General features: G+C 55.4%; 6 protein-coding genes across 6 annotated transcripts; 2 read left to right on the top strand and 4 right to left on the bottom strand.

Annotated features, from left to right (window-relative positions):
* Nucleotides 1–9,333: 9,333 nt before the first annotated feature.
* MAM_00987 (Homeodomain-related protein) lies at nucleotides 9,334–10,587 on the top strand (the record flags this gene model as incomplete). Its single annotated transcript, XM_040819786.1, has 3 exons — nucleotides 9,334–9,905; nucleotides 10,052–10,359; nucleotides 10,442–10,587. 3 exons carry the CDS (start codon nucleotides 9,334–9,336, stop codon nucleotides 10,585–10,587), a joined length of 1,026 nt encoding a protein of 341 aa, XP_040683051.1.
* Nucleotides 10,588–11,702: 1,115 nt separating this feature from the next.
* Nucleotides 11,703–12,425, bottom strand: MAM_00988 (tRNA (uracil-5-)-methyltransferase TRM9; the record flags this gene model as incomplete). Its single annotated transcript, XM_040819787.1, has 1 exon — nucleotides 11,703–12,425. The coding sequence occupies one exon, from the start codon at nucleotides 12,423–12,425 to the stop codon at nucleotides 11,703–11,705; it is 723 nt and encodes a 240-aa protein (XP_040683052.1).
* A 2,650-nt stretch (nucleotides 12,426–15,075) lies between these two features.
* MAM_00989 (NADP:D-xylose dehydrogenase) lies at nucleotides 15,076–16,581 on the bottom strand (the record flags this gene model as incomplete). The annotated part of the gene is made up of 3 exons (XM_040819788.1): nucleotides 15,076–15,764; nucleotides 15,969–16,406; nucleotides 16,518–16,581. The coding sequence occupies 3 exons, from the start codon at nucleotides 16,579–16,581 to the stop codon at nucleotides 15,076–15,078; spliced, it is 1,191 nt and encodes a 396-aa protein (XP_040683053.1).
* Nucleotides 16,582–17,160: 579 nt separating this feature from the next.
* Nucleotides 17,161–18,150, top strand: MAM_00990 (NADP-dependent oxidoreductase domain protein; the record flags this gene model as incomplete). The annotated part of the gene is made up of 2 exons (XM_040819789.1): nucleotides 17,161–17,427; nucleotides 17,485–18,150. The coding sequence occupies 2 exons, from the start codon at nucleotides 17,161–17,163 to the stop codon at nucleotides 18,148–18,150; spliced, it is 933 nt and encodes a 310-aa protein (XP_040683054.1).
* Nucleotides 18,151–18,923: 773 nt separating this feature from the next.
* On the bottom strand, nucleotides 18,924–20,208 carry MAM_00991 (Deoxyhypusine synthase; the record flags this gene model as incomplete). The annotated part of the gene is made up of 3 exons (XM_040819790.1): nucleotides 18,924–18,977; nucleotides 19,097–19,876; nucleotides 20,014–20,208. 3 exons carry the CDS (start codon nucleotides 20,206–20,208, stop codon nucleotides 18,924–18,926), a joined length of 1,029 nt encoding a protein of 342 aa, XP_040683055.1.
* A 981-nt stretch (nucleotides 20,209–21,189) lies between these two features.
* Nucleotides 21,190–22,890, bottom strand: MAM_00992 (transposase; the record flags this gene model as incomplete). The annotated part of the gene is made up of 1 exon (XM_040819791.1): nucleotides 21,190–22,890. The coding sequence occupies one exon, from the start codon at nucleotides 22,888–22,890 to the stop codon at nucleotides 21,190–21,192; it is 1,701 nt and encodes a 566-aa protein (XP_040683056.1).
* Between the last annotated feature and the right edge of the window lie 63 nt (nucleotides 22,891–22,953).

Genomic DNA, 22,953 nt, shown 5'->3' on the forward strand with positions numbered 1-22,953 from the left:
TCAATTAGCTTCTCTGAATGGGGCTCGCTTCCTCGTCCCCGGAGCCGCTTGCCATCATCTCTGACGGTGGAAAATTGCGCCATTATACAACAACCGACGGATGGGCGACACTCAAACCAGGAATCCTCAGTTTGGTCAAGAGTCTGTGTGCCCACCGGCCGGCACGATGCCGCGACACCAGTTCCCTGAAGATGGGCCCCATTCAAACAGTTCCCCGGCCGTGGGAGGAAGAAGAGTCTGAGACTTGACCATAGTTCGGCCAAAGCCCGAGGGGCTGGCGGTCCATAGGTCAGAAAGCCATTTACGAACGCGTTGAGCGGTGCCTTTCCTCGGGGACTGGATTGCCACAGTTTTGCCCCTTTCCTGCCAACGTATTTCTCCCAATAGGCCAGTTGGCTGGCGTTAAATTGCTTCTGGGCTGCGACAAGGACACCGGGGGGAGGATGTTCTTTGTTTTCTTTTTTTTCTGTCTCTTCTCCGGCACAACTGCTCCGTCCTTGATTATAGTGCATCAAACCCGATGTTACGACGGGTTTCCGGTTCCCTGTTGGGGGATCCTGTCAGTGCAAGAGGCCATGACGAAAGAAAGTTTGCTCTGATGATAGCTTGATGCAATATGCTTGGGTCGCTCACGCGCAGTCCAGTCCGTCATGGTCCAAGACTCTCACCGCCGGATATCATCAGTGTGGCCCAAGTTGGTGCAGAGTCAGTCGCCCAATGGATGATTGACATGATGTGCGTTGTCTTGGGACACAATCAAATCAAGCAGTTTGTGCAGCGGCCTCCACGTCAAGCAACATGAACGACCGCCTTTTTGTTGGCCACCAGTGACCCCTCCAGCCGTGGATGGCCGGGCTGTTTGGCGGTGAGGTGGAGAAATCCATGGCCAGAAGTTATACCGACGCTTGACTATTGCCTGTCACATTCAGGAATAGAGGCGCAAAGCTAGCATAGCAATTGGGTGATCGAGCCGCGGCTCAACCATTACACTCATCCTTTGATGCCAATCTTTAATCTCTCTTCATCCTCTGCTTTGCGCTGTCAGAAACAGTGTGCAAAGCATTCCGGACTCGGACCTAGTAGGCTGACTGGGCGGCGGTCAGGAAGAAACTGCTGCTGCTGCTGCTCAAACGACGTGATTCCTCTGTCGGGGGGGGGGGGGGTTTGCAGCGTGCTAGACTACAGCTGTGTTTCTGCTTGCCAGTCTGAGGAATGAGATGGCGATTATTATAATCGGGTTGCTACTTGAGCAAGGAAGAACACGTACGTACGTGTGGTATGTAAGTTACTTGGTAAGTATGTATGCCACAGTCGTCAAGGTGGCTGGCTGCGCTGAAGCGTCGAAGCGGTTTGGGAGAGGAACAAGCAAGGAACATGCACCCACCGACCACTACCACGATGTCTCAGTGCCATCGTCCAACCAGCTGTCGTGGCTCCTTCCTCCTCGTTAGGATGAACTTGGCTCGTGCGTTCCTGTCAACGTCAACAAGTGCACAACTGCCCGGCCCCCTTCCCTTTGGCCCTTTGGGCTCACTTGCTTGATTTCAAAGACGCCACAAATCCTCATTATGGAGCGTCACGACTGGACCTCCCCTTTGTTGTCGCCGTGTGCCCAATCGGGCTTGTGTGGTGGACCGACGGTACGGTTAACAGGGGACACCAATGTCTGCACGTACGGGGCACTTGCGGCGTCGCACACTTCTCCTCTGCAGTTGTCGTTGGGCTCCAGTGGAGAGGAGGAGGGGCGAGGGGACGACGGGACGACAGAGATGAACAAGAAGCCAGCCATCCTTGGGGTGAGAGAGATCGGGACCAATGCCGCTCTTGTGGTTGCCTTTTGGGCCCCTGGTATGTCAGTTGTGACCATCTTACCCGCATCCATGGTCTAATCTGGAAGGAAAGGACACTTGCACGGTTGCATCAGGCGCTCAGAATCTCGCCGGCAGCCAAGGCACACGAGGACGCTGCATTGATTGCTCGTCAGGCTGGGGCAAATCGGTGTGGTGGCTTGGGCGAGAAAGCGTGTCGTCATGAACGGTTGATCATGGTTCGCAGCCCATCAACGAACCGTTCGAAACAGCCCTGCGCTTGACGTGGACTGCCACGACACCAACGATGCACCCACCATGGTGACAGCCCGACGTTTGAGCCAACTCAACCTTTGACCGCCAATTCGGACCTTGGTCCAGTGACAAGTCGGGGATGTTTCCGGCGATCGCGGCGTCATGCGCGTCAAGAGGTGTGAGTAACCCTCGCCCGTTATTCGGTTCGGGCCTTGGGGGCGCCTGGCCAAGTCACCTTGTGATAGTGTGAGCTGTGTCACCAGCGTAACAGAAATTGACGAAAAAGCATTGGTGCTGGGCCATTTGGTCCGGTGCGTGCAAGAGACTGACGGCAGCTCGGCTACACAGAGCCGTTGGAATAAGACGGCCAGCCAACAAACCTGGCTGCTTCGGCCTCGTCTGAAAACACCGCCGTTGAAGCATGATGCATAACAATTTGGCCTGAATTTGTCGGTCCAAGAAAGAGGCAGGCCTGTGACACCTTGAATCAATGCTACGGCATAATATAACTGTTCAAGGCGGCTAGGTGGTGTCGCTCCGAGCACCCAGTCGCACTCGGTAACTGCTAAGCTACGACTTCTCTGGGACTGCGAATATTGTTTATCTGATTGCACCGCAGGTAGATGACCTACATATGTACGGAGTACATACGCAGCATACCCAGAAAGCCCGTTGTCCAGCCAGACTCCATACAAGCCGATGACCTAAGATGCAGTGGATGCAGTGGATGCGATGTATGCATCTCGCGTGATTAGGCCTACATGATGTAAGTGACTGCAGCCAGGCGGGTCAAGATCTTCAACAGCAAGGGATGCCTCCTAAGCGACAAGAGCCTGTTACTACTCCGTGCTTTCTGAACAAGACGCTTGAAGTCGGGCGGTGGAGGCAGTCGCCGCCTCAAGCACAATCCCGGATCGCATCGTGTCGCATCGCATCAAATTGGACCTTGTTGCACCAGAACCGCGATGCACCACGGTGGGAGCTTCAGATTACTTGTGATGCTCGGCATCTTGGTCACCCCACCTCTAGACTGCGTCGTCAAAAGCGATGGGGAACCAACCACAAAGCGGTAACTATATGCTGCTACCACTGCTTGGACGGCTCCATCATCGGCAATCGTCAAGTCGGCACGCAGAGATATGAGTACGGTGCTCTGGTGGAGACAACCTCGACGAACCTTCCCATACCCCGGTTTGGCTGTGGAGATGGTACAGAAGATCCTCCAACGGGAAGTGCAAAGTAGGTTAACAATGCCTGGAGGAACGACGCCCATAGCACAGCAGAAGCCCATCAATGGAAGAACCTCGGATACATATATGATATTTGTGACCATGGCAACTCATGTTGGAAACTTTGGCCCCTGGCTAGAATGAGAAACGTGAACCACCTCTCCTCCTGGCCGGTCTGGGCCATTTTTAAGGCCGAGACGAGGCTCAACACCGCGCCGTCATCTCTGTTCATTGAATTTGTGAGCAAAGTTGGTCCATGCGACGCCTGCCACCCCCTTTCATGGACAAGAGTTTTTATGCTCTCACATGGCCGTGTTCCTGCGAGTTGGATGAAACGGAGGAAGGGGCTGGCAAAACGAAAGCAGAAGGTACCCCATACGGCATCGAAGCATTGGCGCTGGCATGCACGACTTCGTGGCCCAGCTCTGTCCAACGAGGAAGAATGTGGAATGGGTCAAAGGGCTTTTTGCCCCATGAGTTCAGCGCCAGCCCCAGGCGCAAAAAGAAGATTTGACGCTAATACGAGGGAGGGGGCGTTGTGACAGCATGCGAAGATCAGCTGCCCGAGAATACCATGTGGAAGCTAGGTTATATGATGGAACGGGGAGGAGCACGACACAACACGACACGACACCACATTTCGACCAGCAGAAAAGCGCAGATTTTCATCTAGCGGCTGTTGCGAAGCCGTTGGACCCCAGCAGATGCCGCCTTCGAAACCCAACTCCCCCATTGTCCAAAACGCGCGATATACGTGGAGGAGGGGCGTGCTACCATGGTAAGGCAAGCAAGCCTGTTTGTCGGGCCAGGTTGGAGAGGAGAGGTAGGCACCCAACGGGCTTACACAAGTGGGCGGGCGAACGAACTCCTCAACGTGCACAGCACATCAGACGTTGGAAGGCACAGTGCTCCGAATCAGGAAAGACGACGAGTAGCTGGTGGAGTTGTGCCGTATGTATGAATTTGTTCTGCTCGACATGCATGCAGCAGCAGCACCGACGACGAGGTCAACGTCGAGCGTGTGGACATGGAAGAAGACATGACCAGACACGGAACTTGGCAACAAGGGTAGGCCAGGCTGTTGTTGATACTAGTACGTAGTAGTCGCGAATATCAACCTTGCTACTCAGCCGTGCGTCCAACTTGAAGTGGGAGTTTCTTGTCAGTCAACCAAACATGTCCAAGGACGGGTTCGAATAAGGAATTCTTGCTGCATGTCTGATGCGAGTGCAGCTCATGCACGGCGGGCGGGCGACGCGGAAACTGGGCGCGTGTGGGCGTGGGAGGGCCGCATGCCGGGATTCAGAGGGCCCGTCTGCAGTTTGTCTGGAGTGATGATAGCAGAGCAGGGGCGTGTGTACACCATTTCTTGTAGCATCGCGAAGTTGGAAAGCATTGCCCACCCACAGCACACACGCGCCAAGAGTTCATCGTTCACCATCGGAGCCAGGGCGGCTGACGGTCGTCGCCAACGGCTGAGATGGCGGCGCCAAGTCGGCCATGGAGCCACACCAGGCTGAGCGTCGCAATGATCCGGAAGTCGGGAGCACACCTCCTCGAAATATATGTATGCGTCATATTTCATTCCCCGTGGCGGGAGACGCCGCGGAGAGCTTCGAGTCGCCGTTGGCTTTGCTGATGGATGCTTGATGGTGATGGTGGTGACGATGATGATGATAATTTTTTTTTAAAAAGTTTGGGAGAGAGAAAAAAGAAAAGAAAAAGAAAATAAGAGATAAAACTCCATTATGGCGGCGTATTTTTTTTTTTCCAGCTCGAGTCGCGTTAGACAATCTGCAAGAACTCTCAGGTCAAATCAATCATTAGAGAAGCTCGGAGTCGATCCGAGAAGCTACGCGCCACGCCCCCGGTACAAAAACCGACGATGGATGATTGACTTGCAGCTTGAGAGTTGGACAGAGACGCTGAGACTGCTCTTCGGAAATAAGTGAATGGCGGAGGTCGCCAATTCCGCATGAATGCCGAGAGCATCATCGTCATGGCAGAACCCACACTCTGGATTTAAATTGGCTACCACAGCGCATGATAATCTCCAGTGTGCAACGCACGGCACGATGTCTGGGGCAAGCCGCAATAATGGTTATTGCAGTACCCAGCTTGGCCTACACGTCACGGGTCCGCATGAATCGTCGTGTCGTCGTGTAGTCGTGGATCAAAAAGTCAAGCTGGTACGACGGAAAGCACAGGATGTCAAGAAGCTTGCCACGGCAGCCCCAGCTCGGTTGTGGCCCGAGATTTGCGCTCGCTGCTTGCCGCTCGCCGCTCGCCGCTCGCTCACGCCGTGGACCCGGCAAAGTGTCGGGATGTCGCCTGTCCTTGGCGAACCAGACTCCATGCAAGCATCGAGCCTTTGGCCCTTGCTTGTTTATTGTCGTGTATTGGCCTGCGTAGCTGTTCTGTGCCGGGCATGTGCGAGAGCGCTGGCGGATGCCCGATCCTGAGTCGGGAGCCGGGACGTTGCAGCCGAGCTGGAGAGGGCGACGAGGAGGCAACGTGATAGATGGCAGCAGCAAGTGCGCTGTGATGAAATGTAACTAGAATGCGGTCAACTATCATACAATGTCTAGGCCACATGATTGTGCAGACACACGGAACATTTACAAGACCGACTACTTCTACTCATGCAAGAAGAGAGTGCAAACCTCAAGGTACCTAGGTACCTACCTACCTAGGTACCTAGGTACTTACTTAGGTAAGTACTTCCTGGGCAGGACGTCGCAGGTCTGCGGTGCGCGGACCACGGGCCAGGGAACACGCGCTGCGTGGACGTGTACGGAGAACCAACTGACTGATGGACGTCGACGTTGAATTTGTCCGGCTCAATGTTGTCTTGGACTGTGCTTGTCTCGAACTGCTTGCTGGCTGGCTTGCTTGCTTGCTGGGTGAGCGCTGGCTGGCTGGAGGTGTTCGGCGGCGCTTGCCTTGCCTGTCAACTCGTGTTCCGGTGCCGCCGTGCCCCAGCCTCCAGGGACCCAAGGACCCAGGGTTCCAGGGCCCCCAGGTACCCGAGCCCACAGACACCGGCTGCTGGAAGTCGGCTGTCCGCTTGACGCACGCCCACCTTCCCGACTGCCCCTCCCGACACGCCCCTCCCGTCAAGCGCCGCGCCAGGACAACGTTGAAGCGCTCTCGAATGCTGCTGCCACATGCACCGCATGACTTTCCCCACTGCCCACGGCGCAATCCCCACGGACCAGGACCCGTTGCCCATTGCCCTGCCCAGGGCCACGCCTGGCTGGACACACCCCATCTATGATACACCCCATGCATGATTGAGGGCTTCAATGCTCCCATTGAAACCAGGTTCTTTGGTCTTCGCCGTTCGGTCTGCTCATGCAGTTTTCGCGCTAGGTAGCCCTATATTGGTGGTGGTGGATGTAGCTCATTTTGGAGCCAGCCGGCAAGCCAGCGAGTCAAGCAGCCAACCAAGCTTCTTTTCCGTCGGCACTCCATACAGAGTACGTAGTCGGCATGTTGTTTGTTAAAGCCAGAGCTTCGGGACGCCGGCAGGGCATCCATGCCAAGTACTTTATGAACCTACTTCAGTACTAGGTAAGTAAGTACTTGCCAGGCTCCGGTCTGAGCAAGTAATCACAAGCACAAGAACTGAGATTGGGTGCCGGCACCTGAGGTGGAGGTGCCAGGTCAGGTCTGGCGCCGAGTACTCAAGTACTCCGTACAGTCCATCCCTGCCAAGTAAGTGCCCTACTAAAGTACTGAGTACTTAAGTAGGTAGGTAGGGTGACGTCTGGTGCACTCAAACGGCCGGGCCCAGGCTGCTGCTGTTCATTCCTGCTTCCTTCCTCTGGTGTTCCTCTTGCTCTTGGCCCAGGCTGCTGCTGCTGCTGCCGCCGCCGCCGCCTGCCTGCCGGCCTGCTGCTTGCTTGCTTTGCCGACAGACACAGGAACGAGGAACGAGCAAGACAGAGGCGACGTGGCCAGTCGTCTCACCAGCAGTGTCTCGAATTTGGAACTTGCAGCAGCTCATCTTGGGATACGTTTGGATTGTCGCCCCCCTCGGCGGCATGATCTGGTTGTTGGCGGAGTATTTTTTGTACTTGACCACATTTTCAGCCTGCAGACACTGGAGACGCCCAGGTGGCTTCCGTCCCGATACCCCAACCCGCCAAGGCTTGCGTGCACGCAGCGAGAGCCGGTTGACATTCATCGATGGTGGCCTCAGCCGCAGATGCCAGAGTGTCGGTGCGGCCTGGACGAGCAGAGTGCCTGCCTGAGTAACTTACTCCGTACTCCGTACATGCCCAAGTGCCTACCGGGGCGGGTAGGTAGATTAGGTACTTACTCGAGCAGCACCTGGTGCCTCAGGTACGTACGTCATTTTGCTCAGTCAGCACTGGACCTGGAGTGCCCCGTACGCATTGCAGACCCGCTCTTGAGCTCATACTAGTACATACTACACTGTCAAGTACGTGACCAACTAGATTCTCAGCTACTTGGACTAACTCGGGTATTTAAGAGGTCGGTGTCCAGGTTTGCATGCATTTATGTATGTACGTATTGCTTTGTATTAGTGATATGTCCAGTTTTGCTTGTACGCATGTATGTACGTGTTGCTTTGTATTGGTGATGGCACACCCAGTCTCCTGGACCGCCTTCGTTGCTTTTGCCGTTTTTTTTCTCCTGGCCCCTGTCGCCGACCCTCTTTGGACACCATTTCGCTCTTTCCATCTGCAAACCGAACCAGCACGTTCCCGGCCGCGCAGGCCCGCCTCGTCCCTGCACATGTCTGGTGCATTGTGCACACCCCCCCGGCCCCCCCGCCCGCTCCTGCCCTGTCTGCCCTGTCCTCCCTGTCCTGTCCTTGCCCTGGCCTGCTTGATGCCTCCTCACCCGACCATGATTCACGTCTCTCTCTCTCTTTCTCTTTTTTTTTTCCCTTCTTTTTTTTTGGCTGTTGCTTCTTGTTTCCACTTGGCAATCCTTTGCCCGAACCTAGAGCTGCTAGCCCGTAGGGCTCATACCTGGGTTGAAAAGTATCTGGGAAGTACTCGCTTCTCATTACCCTGCCTTACTCTGTACTACTTACATTGACACCTAATACAATACACACACACACGCACCGCACCACACACACGCACACACAACTTACATGCCGCTATGCGTAAAACCTTCTTCTTTGTTCCATCCTGACCGGCGTCTCCTCCGTACTCCCTTCTTTGGTGAGATCCATCCCAGCTTGCCTACCTACTTGAGTAGGTATATATGGAGTCTCCCGGGAACCGTCCTGGCTCCTCTCCCAGCGTCCGGTTTGCCTCATCTACGCTCATCTCGACCCCATTGGTGGATGGCACACCCCAGCAGAACCAATCATACCTGTAAATGCCATTTATAAACACAATCAACAAGGAGTCGATGTGTCCTTGACCATCCCGAGACATCTCGGATGCGCTTCCTCATCTTCTACCTCTCTTTCGACCACTTCCTTCTTCACCCTTCTGCCAACACCATATTTGATCACCAACCTCGGGACGAGATAACCTTCGAGCCGTCACGCACTGCCAAGCTTTTTAATCATTCGCGTTTACTTACCGTCGACATCCGTTAGTGACCTGAGTCATTATACGCTGTCGTCACACGTTTTTCTCGGCCGTTTCACCTTCTGATATCTGGACCTCTGTTCTCCAGAAAACCAACCCGAGCTTTGCGACTAAAACGGTTCCTGCGTGCTTCTTGGAAAAGAAGACGGCGCAGGATCAGAATCGACTCGGCAACCAAACAACCGCCCCCGTCTTTGATGCAGAGGGTCGCGCGGAAACTCGAGGTCCAGCATCAGATCCTTACTACTGCTCTACTCGTCGGATTCCGTTCTTGTCCGCTACACAGAGGGATATCGTTTCCCCCTCCCCCGTCCTGTGTGCTGGTACACCGCATTTTCTGAGTGACTCAATCCTCCCCGACAGAGACCAGCGCTTCTTCATCCAGAGCGAGTGTGAAAGCCCAACGGGTGACGCCTGTTAGGCTGTCAGCTAGAAAAACTGGCCCAACTCAAGAGCCAGCCTATGCTCTGCCTCCCGCGGGCAGAGCCACCGTTCGGCGTTATCAACAACGGCGATATCGGTTTCATACGCGGACATCAAGCCTCTGTACACGGTCATTGTGCCGCTACAAGAGGCAGCGCGACCATCAACGTGGATATAACCTCGCTTCTAAAGTCTTCCGACTCAGATGAGTCCCGAGGCTACTCCCACCAACCCTTGCGCGACCCAGCACCGCCGCCTCATTCGATACCGACGCTATCTGCCCAAGGGCAACAACCTCCACTGTCTTTAGCTCCTGGATCCGGGGCAGTACCGCCTCCGCGTCCTGTCAGCTCCATATCGCTGCCCGGTCTCCAGCGAAGCATGCCGCCTCAAGGTTTGGATCTGCCGGTCAAGAAGCAGAGCAAGTGGTCGTCAGAGGAAGATGCCTTGATCATTGAGCTACGAGGCAGCGGGATGAAGTGGGAGGACGTGTCGAAGCGTCTTCCTGGAAGGAGCGCCATCAGTTGTCGGCTTCACTACCAGAATTACCTGGAAAGACGTAGCGAATGGGACGAAGAGCGCAAGAATAAACTTGCTCGCCTTTATGAGAGGTAAGCCGTTTCTTTTTGTTTCTATTACTCTTGTTCTTTTTTTCTCCTGGCCAGTGCCTGGGCTTTAATGATACGACAATCACCTGCGTTGGTTCCGCCGCCACCGTACTACATCCATGGACAGACGTTGTCTAACAAATCAACAGGTTCAAGTCAGAGATGTGGGCCAAAGTGGCTGAGGAACTCGCCGTTCCTTGGAGAGCTGCAGAAGCAATGCATTGGCAGCTTGGAGAAGCAGACATGGCTCGAAGAGCCGGGGTGGTTCCTTTTTCCCTCGCGGCGGTCAATGTCGAAGGCGGTCACCGAACTGCACCACCACGAGCCAACATTCACTTCCAGCCTCCCGACACTGTCGGCCAACATATCCCTCCGACTTCTCCTAGAGCGATGTACTCACGGAATCCTCCTGTGTCAGCAATGGCTGCTGGTCACATCCACAGGGCCGAAAACGCTGGTGCGCCGGTCCCTCCTTCCCTTGCAGGAGCCGGGCCAGTGCAGGTGTCCATGACGGAGCAACACGGCGAATTTTATTATAGCCCTGGTTCTGTTCCTATCGGCCCTGGCCTTCCTCCTATCCAACATCAAGGCCAACCACGGAACCCCGGGCCATTGCCGAGCCTCGCTGAGCTCACAGGTGTCCCATATGTGCAACAAGTTGATCGACCACGTTCAGGGCATCTGACTCCAGCTTCAAAGCATGGAATGCCAATGCAGACGCCTCCAAGCTATCAACTACAACTCGATGCAGTTAGAGTGAAGCGCAGAGCGAGTCCAGAAGTGATAAAGCGCGAGGGAAGCCATCGACGACGACTCGGCTAATGGAAGGCTGGCTTTTGTCTTTTGTCCTTGTTATTCTCCCCTTTTTCTTCCATTTTCCTTTCCTCCTTTTTATTTTTTACTTTTTTCTATAAACTCTTCTAATGTGGCTTACTTTACATTTTATTCATGGATCCAAATCGGGAGGAAACCATTCAATAGAGGGAAGGCGAAATTTCATTGGATATCTGGGACGGGTTCGAAGCGAGCGATGATGCATATTGGGCGCGGCGGTATTTGTTCACGACGTCATTCACTATCTTTCTTTCTGGTTCATTTTTTTTCATTCTCGTTCACGATACCACTGGTCTATCATGAAGCTGTGAGTCTCTGGCACATTGGGAAGGGTAGGGATCCAATGAAGGATACGGATTTGGGAGACATGATGACTGGAATTGGTCAAGCACGGAGACCGGGTGCATTTCTTGATTTTGAAGGAGTCAGTACAGGGCCATATGGGTTCGCAGATAATGGGTGGTTCATGAACTGTATGTATAGAGAGGCACGAATTGGAAAGACAAAAGGCATCTCATAGAGCCGTTGGGGCAGTAATTTGCATTTTGGGCCGGTTGAGGATTTGGTCAACTTTGTGTGTGTTTTATGTGATGGGTTTGGAAATTGAGGGGAATCATCTTTTTGGCGTTTAGGCTGTGCTGTTGTTGATGGCGTGGCGGGAGGCACTGCGGTTTCGTGGGGACCAGGCACGAAGAAATGTATACATGCATATATATGTGTGCGCGCGTGTGTGTGTGTGTAAGTGCATGTCCTGATAATTGCCATTATAGGAAAGAATGGCAACGCCCACCTTTTTCTCGTGACACCGACTCGATCACACACATGGATTGATTGCCGGGACACATGGTCACCTACCTACAGGAGGCGGGCCATGGATATTTGATGGAATCGTCTTTTTTGATGTGTTTTTCTCATTTTATATCTAGTTTGGCCTTTTTTTAATTTTAATTTTTCCCTTGTCTCCTTTCACTCTTTATCCCGCGACGGCGGGTGGCCAAAAACCACCCACCAGTTATCCCGCTCGTAGCCCCCGTCGCGGACATGCCCGCCGGCGGCGACGACATCCTCCTCCAGCTCGCCCTCACGGAACAGGTGGTAGTAGCGGTGGTGCGTCTCGTCGGGGCCGGGGCCGCCGCGGCGCGTCACCCACGGCACGAGGGTGTCCTGGCGCGAGGACTCGTCCCAGCCGCGGCGGCTGGACCTCTGCTCGAGGGCCCAGGCGTAGACGAGGGCGCGGCCGTGGGGCGCGAGGCAGCGCAGGATCTGGGCGAGGGCGGCGCGGCGGCGCGCGCGCGTCGACAGGTGGTGCACGACGGCGATGCAGATGGCGAAGTCGACGGACGCGGGGCGGTAGGGGAGCGCGAGGCACTCGGCGGTGAGGACCTCGGCGGCGCGCTCGGCGCGGGCGAGACGCGCGAGGGACGGGGAGCGGTCGCACGCGAGCACGTGCAGCGCCGGGTTGACGGGGACGTATTTGCCGTTGCCGCAGCCCACGTCGAGCCCGATGCTGCCGGGGGGGAGGGCCGTGAGGAACCGCTGCACCAGGGGCCAGGGCTTGTGGCGCGTCGCGCTGAAGTGAGGGGCTATTGCTTCGTAGACGGCGTGGACGTGGGTTTGCTCGTAGGACGCTGACGCGGACGCTGACGACGGCGGCGGCGGCGGCGGCGGCGACGACGGGGAAGACGGCATGCTGGTCGGGAGGGGAGCTTTACGGTGGTGGTGTTGGTGGGACAGGCCGGGGCCGGGCCTTGGATTTTATGCTCCTGGGTTTATTAGGGTGTTGGTGGTTTGCAGCACCGCCGGTGATGCGAGGTTGGGCGTTGCGTTTGCGTGGCCGTGTCGTGTTCCGTTTGCGCGAGCATCGCGGGCGGGCGGGCGGGTGCTTGTGCTTGGTGTTGAACCAACTTGGAAAAGTCGGGGAGAAAAGACACGGCTGACCGACTGACTGACGGCTGACCGGCTGACCGGCTGACGGCTGACGGCCGACCGACCGACCGACCGACCGACCGACCGACTGGCCGGTTACTCGTTCGACGCAGGTGTACGAAATTGTTTGATTTCGCACAAAAGGCGGCCATGCGTTCTTGTGCTGGTGTATTTTCCTGGCAACTTGGGTTTCAATTGCAACTGTGATTCATTCTAATTTCCATTCTTCATCCGCCTCGAGCTGCTCGTCGTGTTGGCATTGGCATTGGCATTGGCATCACGTCCAGCTCCCCATTCAGCCGCGCGTCACGTGTCGCGGCGGGGCGCTGGCCGTCCCGAACATTCACAATAGATACCTAGGTACTTTACCTGCTGTAGCCTGGTATCTACCTGGTGAGTACAGCACCTAGTAAATATCCTGGACCGGGTACACGCGCCGCACAGGAAGCCAAACCAAACCAAGTCGACGACTTCCTACGCGCTCCGTGGTTCTATCGCATCAAATATACCTACCACCTACTCCGTACTCCGTCCGTACTCCGTAGGCCACGCGCAACCACCCATGCAGGTCGTATTTAATGCCGCTTTGCCGCGCCGCGTGCCGAACTTGCCAGCGCCCCCCACTCGGCCAACCTTAACCAGGCACCTAAGTAGGTCCCTAGGCACCTAGGTAGGTACTTAGGTTAGGTACTTAAGGTACGTGCCAAAGTACTAGAGTACTTGAGTACTTACCTAAGTAGGTACTTACTTACTTGTAAGGTAGCAGTGTCATCCACGGGCCCCGCGAACACGCACAACCCCCCGATTTTCTCAACCATCTCTCGGTCCGTGAGACAACCCCCAAACCTTGATGCAGAAAAAGGAAGTCTTCCAGAACAAAGGAAAAAAAAATGGTCCAAGAAACGATGGTGTTTGAGAGTTGGGAGCCAGGCGGGGTCCCGGAGGGCCTTCCCAAGTCCAAGTCCCCAGACGAGCTTAGCAAGCAAGAGTTTCGCCGTCAACACACGTCGGTCACTGGTCACTCACTGGCCACAGGCCCCAAGGCCAAGACATTCGAGAATTGACGACGACGACGACGGGCGCGCACACCCCCCCCTGTCACGAACGCCGACATGGATGGGGACAGGACAGGGTGTTCCCGAAAAAGCAGAAATCTTGGTGCCGACTGGGATTCCTGGTGGTTAGGCGGGGGGCCGAACGACGGTACCGGCTCTCAGGTGTGGCGAGGTGAGTTTTGGGGATACAAGAGCTTTGTCCCCATTTTGTCCCCGACGGGGGGAAAGAAGGGGGGGGGCAACAATTTGGTGAGATTTATGCCGTTTTTACGAGATAGAGTTCAGCTTGGCCTGAGTATTTTCTTGTGCGACGTGCTGGCAGAGAACTCGGCTTCTTGCGTCGCCGCGGCAGTGGCAGTGAGGGGCGCCCGGGCAGGGGGGCAGGGGGAGTGCAGTGCATTGCTGGATATATAGATTGGAAATTGCTCCGTGCCAAACAAACGCTTGGTGGTGGTCAAAATGGCGCCAGGTCGAGCGAATGCCTGGCTAGCTTTCCTTCCAAGGTGGGTGATTGGCAAAAGAAACAGTACAAGTTCTAGCACGTACATGTGACACAGAGGCGGCAAAGAAAGAACAGAACAGAACAGAGAGCGCTGCCGACTCGAAGCAGCGAGCCTGGCCCGAGTCATGCAGGGGGGAGGGAGGCAAAAGCAACAACAGAAACAAGGCCGTTTGGGCCGTCTTGGTTGTTGTTGTTGTTGTTGTCTTGCATGAACGGACCATATTACGGGGGGGACTCGGGCTGGCCGAAACGGGCCGTCTGGAAGAAAAGCACGGAGGACTAGAATGGAATTGTCTGGTAACGACGTGGTGTTGGCGCCAGAATATTCCCGACGAGCCTGGCTGGCATCGCATCACACACACACACACACGCGACAGACAGGCTTGTATCAACAACCCCAGAAAACCTTAATCGCGTCCCAGCCGTACAAATTCGGGACCATCAGGTGGTTTTCTCTCTGCCTGCATTGTTGTCGTTGCCCTGGCCGTGCTCGTGCTACCCTGTCGGATCCCTGCCGGTATGGCATGGGTAGTATGGGTACGGGCTGGGGCGCAATCTTCCCTTGCCCAACAAGAAGCAGGGCAAGACAAGAGCCGGCAGACGGGCAAGACGGCAAGACGGCAGGACGGCAGGACGGACGGGTAAGGGGAACGAACTGAAGAAGAAACTTAAACTTGGAATGTATTGGTACGCGGTGGTGGGCCCGGGGGGGGGGGGCACCCTTGTCGTCTTAGTTACACGCCCTCCTTCTTTTTGGTTTTCCGTGCTTTTGTGCTTGTTCGAGGACATGTTGAGAGGCATGGATGTGCTCCGTACCACGGATACTGTAGTTACTTCTTTGTCCCGCAGATTGGCCTCATCTGCTCCCCGTGTTCAGCGGGCTCTCTGCGTCAAAGACGTCGCTGGTAATCAGGGCCGGGTAGGTGATGCCGCCTTGCCTGAGGGCGTCGTCCATGGCCTGCATCAGGGCCACGCTCTCGTCCCATGGCATCGTGGTGCTCTGCTGCCTGCCGTCGCGCAGGCACCGTGCGCACTCGTCTGCCTCCCAGAACATTCCGTGGCCCCAGTTGCCACGCGCCGGGTCCCTGGGGATCGGGCAGTCGACCACCTCGACCCTACCGCCGCCCTTGTTGCTGACGACGCGGTACGAGAGCGGGCGGTACGCAGGGTGCGACACCTGGATCTCGCCCTTGGACCCCTGGATGCGGACTGCTGTCGGGGCCGTCTCGTCGCCATCCGGGCCGGTTCCGACGAGGAGCGACGTGGTCGCCACCCCCATGGCCCTGGTGCCCGGGAAGTGGCAGACGACGCTGGCGGCTTCGTCGGCCCCCGTGCGGTACTGGCTGATGGCCGCCAGCACCCGCGGTGCCTCCTTGGTCTCCGACGGCTGGACGTGATAGAGCGTCTGGAAGACCCAAGTCAGCGGGTAGACGCCGAGATCGAGGAGGGAGCCGCCCGCGAGGTCCTTGTTGACCATGCGATGCGTGTCCGGAAAGCTGACGACGCCGTCCGTCTCCGGCGTGTTCAGGTTGAACGAGAGGTCGGCTGTGGTTTGGCGGGCGTGTCAGCGAACATCATCACTTTGCGGACTCGGGAATGGATGAACGGATGGGTCTAGCATGTTTTCCCCTTGTTTCCTTGTCCTTCCTTCTTTTCGTTTCTGCCTCCATAAAAACGACAGCAACGACGACGACAAATCAAAGTAGACGGCAGACGTAATGTGCCGCCCGACCGACACGTTGGACTTACCCATGGTCCTGTACACCGTGCCGATTTCCCCACTGCGGATCAATTCGCGGATCTCGATGCTCAGCGGGAGGAATCTCGTCCAAACGGCCTCCATGAGGAACAGCTTCTTCTCCTTGGCCTTGGCGACCAGCTTTTTGGCCTGGCTCGCCGTCACCGTCAGCGCCTTCTCGCAGAGCACGTTCTTGCCAGCGTCCAGTGCCAGCATGGCATTCTGGAAGTGGTGGCTGTGCGGGGTCGCGACGTAGATGATGTCGACGTTGGCATCGGCCACGAGCTCTGCGTACGAGCCGTACGTCTTGGCGCTGGACGGGCCGTCAATCTTGCTGATGAAGTCGGCGGCGCGGTCTGCCGACCTGGACGACGAGACGGCGACGATTTCATGCCTGACGTCGTTGACGGAGCGGGCGGCCGGGTCGGCGAGGAGGTCTTTGCAGAAGGCTGCCTTTTGGTCAGTCGACCGGCCCTCCCTGTCTGATGCGCCCGTGGCATGGGCGGGCGAGGCGACGGCCGAGTGGAAAGCGTCTCACACGACTGGTGCGGCCTACTTACTCTCTGCGATGCCGCCCGTGGCCATGATGCCCCATTTGGCCGTGAATGGAGTTGCGGATGCCATTTTGCACTGCGTTGCCCGACGGGTGCGTGTTGGATGATATTTTGGGCAGTCGTCGGTCGATTTTGTGTGTGTGTGTGTTCGGGAGTCTGGTGTCCAGTACGAATCGAATGGACATGGATTGATGTGACGATGTGGAAGCTTTCGAGGTACGTACGTTGAACATGTGGCGGCCCCACGCCGCGTACATGTAACATTGAGTACTTGAGGAGGAATCCCGATCCCAACGCTCGACCTCTTACGCATTTTGGCACCACACTACGGTCCTGATTCCACGGCCTCGCGTCGGGAAAATGGTCCAATCTTGGCTTGCAGAGAATCTACCGTCCACCTCCTACTACCTACCTAGTCACTCAAGATTGCTGGCATTTGCCGACGTCATCTCCCCGGTCCAACGTCAACGTTACGTCTGCAGCCTCGTGCCTCCGGATCCGGACATGCTTGCGGATTCGACAGGAACCCACCGAGCACATCCTTTTGTGCCGCAAGGATACACCAAGCGGCTGGAGCAGCAACCGCTCGACGGTGCATCATTTGTTTCGTCTCCCCCCTCAAAGACCTTCGCTTCCGCCATCGACCGCCATGGCCCAAGCTGGCATGGCATCACAGGCCGCCCGCCTCGCCAAGGATCTGACCCTCACCGGCCAGTCCGCCACCACGATCCCCAAGCTGGTGTACGGCACGGCCTGGAAAAAGGACAGGACCGCCGACCTGGTCTATACCGCGCTCAAGGCTGGCTTCCGTGCCGTCGACACGGCCGCGCAGCCCAAGCATTACGATGAGCCGGGCGTGGCCGCTGGCGTGAAGCGCGCCATTGTCCAAGGAATCATCACCCGCGGAAACCTATTCGTATGCATCGCATCGGCTTTGACGGCATGCATGTACGACTGACATGACGCGCCGTAGATCCAAACCAAGTTCACCGCTCCGGGTGGCCAGAACCAGAAGACGCCGTATGATGTCGACGCGCCCCTCGCGGAAAAGGTCAACCAGTCGGTACGCTCGTCGCTCAGGAACTTTGCCATTGAAGGCGAGGAGCCGTACCTTGACAGCGTGGTCCTTCACTCGCCCATGGACACCATCCAGGACACCATGACGGTCTGGAAGACTCTCGAGTCGTACCACCCCCGGACGATCCGCAACATCGGCATATCCAACACGACCTTGCACGTGCTCGAGGCGCTGTACACCAACATGACTGTCAAGCCGTCCGTCGTGCAGAACCGCTTCCACGAGGGCACAGGATACGAGACCAAGCTGCGCGCCTATTGCCGCGACAAGGGCATCGTCTTTCAGTCGTTTTGGACGTTGAGCGCTAACCCGGTGCTGGCGAACAGCGCGCCCGTCAAGGCGGTCGCCCGGGGGGCGGGCGTTGAAGTTGCAGCTGCGTACTATGCGCTGGTCATTGGGCTGGAAGGTGTTGTGGTTTTGGACGGCACCACCAGCGAGTCCCATATGAAGCAGGACCTGGAGGGACTGGAAAAGGTCGCCGTGTGGGCTGAAGGGGCTGGCGCGGCCGACTGGGCGTCTGCGCTGACTGCGTTCAAAGAGTTGTTGGGCGATGAAGGATAGAGAGCGTCTGCGGAGCAAGAAAGGAGACGACATGTTCTGGGGCGGCGTGAAATGGAAATCGTTTGCTGGCAGTCGCGTGGTCCTGTGCGGGCGACTCTTGACGGCAAGGAGTGTTGGAACTCTGGCAGCAGGCTCACATGTAGATTGCTCATCGACCTGGGCTCGCGCCCAACAGGCTATCTATTTTGGAGTCATTACGATCAAAAGATCCTCTGCAGAACGCCTCGACTAGATGGCCCGGGAAGACGGCATGGATGGTCCCTTTTGGTGCAAAGATTATTGTCGTTTATCTGAGACCTGTCTAAGCTAAAGCGGCGACAAGTTAACCTTGGGGACGTCATTGGGACAGGCGCGTAGACGCCGCGTGTAATGTGTCCACATTGTTCTTCTGGTCCTTCTCCAGGATTGATGAGGTGCGGCCATGTCGAAAGTCTACAAGAAGCAAGCAAGCATCAACGCGTCGTGCCCTCTCGGCTGTAAGGTGTGTTGAGGCCTCCCGGAGACAATACAGTAACACGCCAGCGTATTCGAGCGTATGCAACAGCGTACTGCGGTATGGGCTAGTGCACTGGCTTGTTGCATGCTGGCGCGCCTCCAAGACGGCCCAAACTACAGGTTGCACAATAGGACAGGGCTGTTGAAAAGCATGGTAATGCTGTAAAACTCCGAGGTGGGGGAAGTCCCTTTTGTCTTTCTTCTCTGATCAACAACAGGATTTGCGCGCCGTGGTACTCGGGATGACGTGGAGTCTCTGGATTCTCATATTCCTTCCATCACTGGCCGCCGCCGATGATAGCCCATGAAAATATGGCGATTCTGTCATGAATCTTTGGCAAAGGTGTTTGCAACAACGAATGGGAAGCAAGCAGTGGCCTCCATATATACCTATAAGACGGCTTAGCGTGCTGGACAACAATGCAACGGTATTGCGTCGACTTGCCTTGACACTGTCCGCGTCAGCTTTGATCTTGCCCCAGGAGACGGCCTCGTCGGGGCGGGCACCGGCATCGCTCCCGTCAAACTCCTGCGCGGTATTAATATACACAGCGCTCTCGGCACCATTCCTCATCAAACAGGCATTTGCGATATGATGCTTCACAACACCACCTCCCAAAATAATCATGCCGGCTCTCTTGGCCCTGACCGCAATGGTATTTATCCTGCGTATATCCTCGACAATGTCAATCTTCAGCTGCAGCGGCGACGCCTTGAACGTGTGAAAATACAACATGTCTCCCAGACTTCCATCCGTCAAGGCCGGACAGAAAACGGGTATGTCATTCTTCCACGCCCAGTAGTAGACGGACCTCTCGTCGTTGATTTCCTTGCCCAGCCGGTGGATGACTTTGGAGGGAGTCCAGTTGATTTCTTGGTCGGTGCCTTTGCCGGCCTCTTGCTCCTCGAGCATTTTGTCCAGGATGGGGATGACCCAGTCTTCAAAGGCGCAGTAGTTGTCGTTGGGGACGACCAGGTTGCCGATGCGGTTGAGCCCCCTTTTGCGCAGGTCGGCACCGGGTGCGGAGAAGGAGCTCATATATGTTGTCCCGCTGCCGAGGCACTTGATGAAGTCTTCCTCTACGCCGCCTGCCGTGGTGACGATGGCCGAGATGTGTCTGTGTTGGGCAAGCCAGCGGAGGGTGCCGCGAAGCCCGGAGGAGATGAGGTTAGATGTGTAGCCCAGGAATATGGTTGTCTTTTCAGAAGACTCTGGGTCTTTCCAGCTTCTCTGTCAGAATTGTTAGAGGCGGCTCCTTGTTCAGAGAAGGGAAGGAGAGAACACGATTTCAACAGAGAGGACGTGGTGGTGTGGGAGAAGAGGGAGCGGAGGAGGTTGGAGGCTTGTCTACTTGCCATGTCGTTTACGATACGGATGGCCTCGGCCATGCTTGATGCCTGGAACCCCATATGACGCATGCCGAGGAAAAGATCTTCTGCGGTAATGGGCCGCTTGAGCATGTTGAAGTCGAGTTCTTGGACGGGCTGGGAGCCTTCGGGCATGGCGTCCGACTTCATGAGCACCGCGTCGGCGGCCTGTGGAGGGGGCGCATCTTGGGCCATGACGGCGGCTCGGAGGTGGAACTGTGTAGGGAAAGCTGTCAATCAAGAAGATTACTGGGCGGCCATCCCACCGCGTCTCGTCTAGTTGATGCTGCGTCTATGGCACGGCGACTCGTGAAGGTCTGGCGTCTGGAGGTTGCGAGCCTTGAAGTACAAAACAGAGCAACCAGTGACACTGGGCCGTATCCACAATTTGCACGGTGTCGAATTTTTCGGCAGCTCAAAGCGGCAGCTCCAGACTGGAGACGGGGAACCCAACAGTGGGTAAGCCGCTGTGGCAGGGTCGGCCGTAGGCCTGTCCTGTCCTCTTGTGTCACAGCTCAACTCGGAAGCAAGCCGTCGGCTTGATGTCGAGTCTGGTTGGACCAGCTGCCTCGGCCAGGCACCTGTCCACTCAAGCACTTCATTAAGTTGAGTGAGTACTTACTTGGACGCAATTCAAAACGGTGGTGACTGGGCGCACGCCGGGACAAACTCGATGGAAGGACTCCTTGCTCCCCAAGTACTTCTTACTTAGATAAAGTACCTGGACGCGCATGATGCATGCCCTCGCGGCCGAGGCGGCGGCGCCAACACTGGGCTCATTTTCCAGGCAGCCCTGATGACTTCATTCCACCAATCACTTCAGCGACCAGACTGGTCTCTTGATTTCCTTCTTTTCTCCTCGCACTCGTACCTACCTACCTAGGTGCCTACCTACCTGGGTACCTACTGTAGGTACTTGAGCAGGTACCGCTAGACGAGACGCGCACCGCCCAATCACCATCAGGTGGCGCAGCACCGAGAACAGACTAGCGCCACGGCGGCAGTTCCATTCCCCTATGGAGTACGGAGTACGGATTACGGAGTACTCCAAGTACTAATCGTGCCCGCCCCACTTTATGTGGTTCGGCTAGCAAAAGCCCTCACCACCAAAGGTGGTGCTCGACAGCAAGGCGGGCCGGACACCAAGGCGGGCCAATTTTCAACCTAATAACGCTATTAACCTCTTCGCCTATAATGTACACCCTTCTCGTCCCAAATTTCTAGTAGATCTAGTACAGAATCCAGACGCCATTTACGTGCCTTTTTAGCTGCTTCAAAAAACGTCCTCTTGGCGTGGTTGTGGCGCCTTTTGTCGGCTGCCTCAACAACCCGACGAGCAGTATCAAGGCGGTCATTCTCGTTTTGCTTGACCATCTCACGCGCGTTATCCACAGAAAGAACGCCACCAGTTTGTAGGGCGTGATATTTATGAGCTCTACGTCGCTGTGATAGTAATTGAGCTGCTTTTGTACGCCCAAGGTCTCTCTTCGTCTGTATAAGCTCAGTAGCTGCAATAAGAGAGCCGCGGATAAAACGACTGATATTGCGTGCAAACTCAGGCTCAAGGGATGTATCGTCTTCTAATACCTCCCCTAGCTTGTTGGCAACCTTATTTATCTGCCTGAGTGTTGTGGGCGTCTCAAAGTCGGAAGAGTTGTTGTGATATAACGGCGGCGGCGATGGTGTTGATGTGTAAATTGCAGCTCGTTGTTCAAGGGCCTCAATTACAGGCTGTGGATTGTAGGGTGAAATTCCAGTTTTTCGAAAGGCTGTGAGAATAGTAGTAGTCTTGAAAGCTTGTTTTCGTACAGCTTGAATGCAAGCAAGGAATTCAATCTTTGTAATATTCAACACGCCGTCTCGAACAATGATATCCAACGCCTTTGCATGATAATGCTTTAGTGGCTGAAATATCACAACATCAAGAGGTTGAAGGATGTGTGTAAGGTGCGAGGGCAACGCAAAGGGAATTATATCGTGCTGTTCGCAGTATTCAACGAATTCAATTGTATGGTGTGATCCGTGGCCATCTAGGATTAAAAGGCGATATCTGCCTATTGGCGTTGCAAATTCCTGAAAATGCTGTATCCAAGCAACTGCAATTTCGTCATTCGTAAAGCCGGTTGGTGAGACTGTTATTTTGGTATTAGCTTCAAGCTCCTTTATCCGATACCAGGACTCCATGTGTTTTTGCCCTGTAAGGATAAGAAAGGCAGGAATAACTTTGCCGCCAGCAGAAATGCATTCTATTGCTGTTGCAGTCTCCCTGTTTTCTGGCATTGAAAATAGATGCGCTCTTCTTCGCTTTGTAACAACTAAATGGTCCTTTCCCATTCCAATACGAAAGCCAGTCTCATCCATATTCCAGATATCTTCAGGAGGGACTCCGTACTGCTGAATAGCCTCTTTAAGCTTGTTGTAATAAGAAAGAGCTCTTGTCACATCTTCTGAAGCTTTTCGACTTGAATCAATCTTTTTTTGAAGACCTTTATGATAGTGATGCCGCTGGATAAAGCGTGTAGTCCATCGCGTTCCAACTTGCCTAGGCGGGGCAGTTGACGATGCCCTCTCTTTTAGGATGTAATTTGCAGCATCTGTAATGAATTCAGGTCGTACAGCGAAGTTGGCCTTATCAAGGCGATCGATATAGTTACATAAAGCAACTTCCTCTTCTCGTGAAAGCATTGTATTTCTTGCTGGATGGCCTTTCCTAGCAGGAACGCCGTTAGCACGTCGTTGAAGCCGGCTACGAGGCACGTTGAATTTCTTCGCCACAGAGCGAATTTTTGCACCTGGATTTTCCTCAATATACTCAAGAGCCTCGTTGACACGTAATTCGACATCGCTTTTTGCCGTTTGGACGCTAGTTGCAGCCATTTTCGCGGTTCAACGCGTCTAGGTTGAAAATTGGCCCGCCTTGGTGTCCGGCCCGCCTTGCTG

Source organism: Metarhizium album (genome assembly GCF_000804445.1).
Source record: "Metarhizium album ARSEF 1941 chromosome Unknown scaffold_1, whole genome shotgun sequence".
NCBI classification, from domain to species: Eukaryota; Fungi; Ascomycota; class Sordariomycetes; order Hypocreales; family Clavicipitaceae; genus Metarhizium; species Metarhizium album.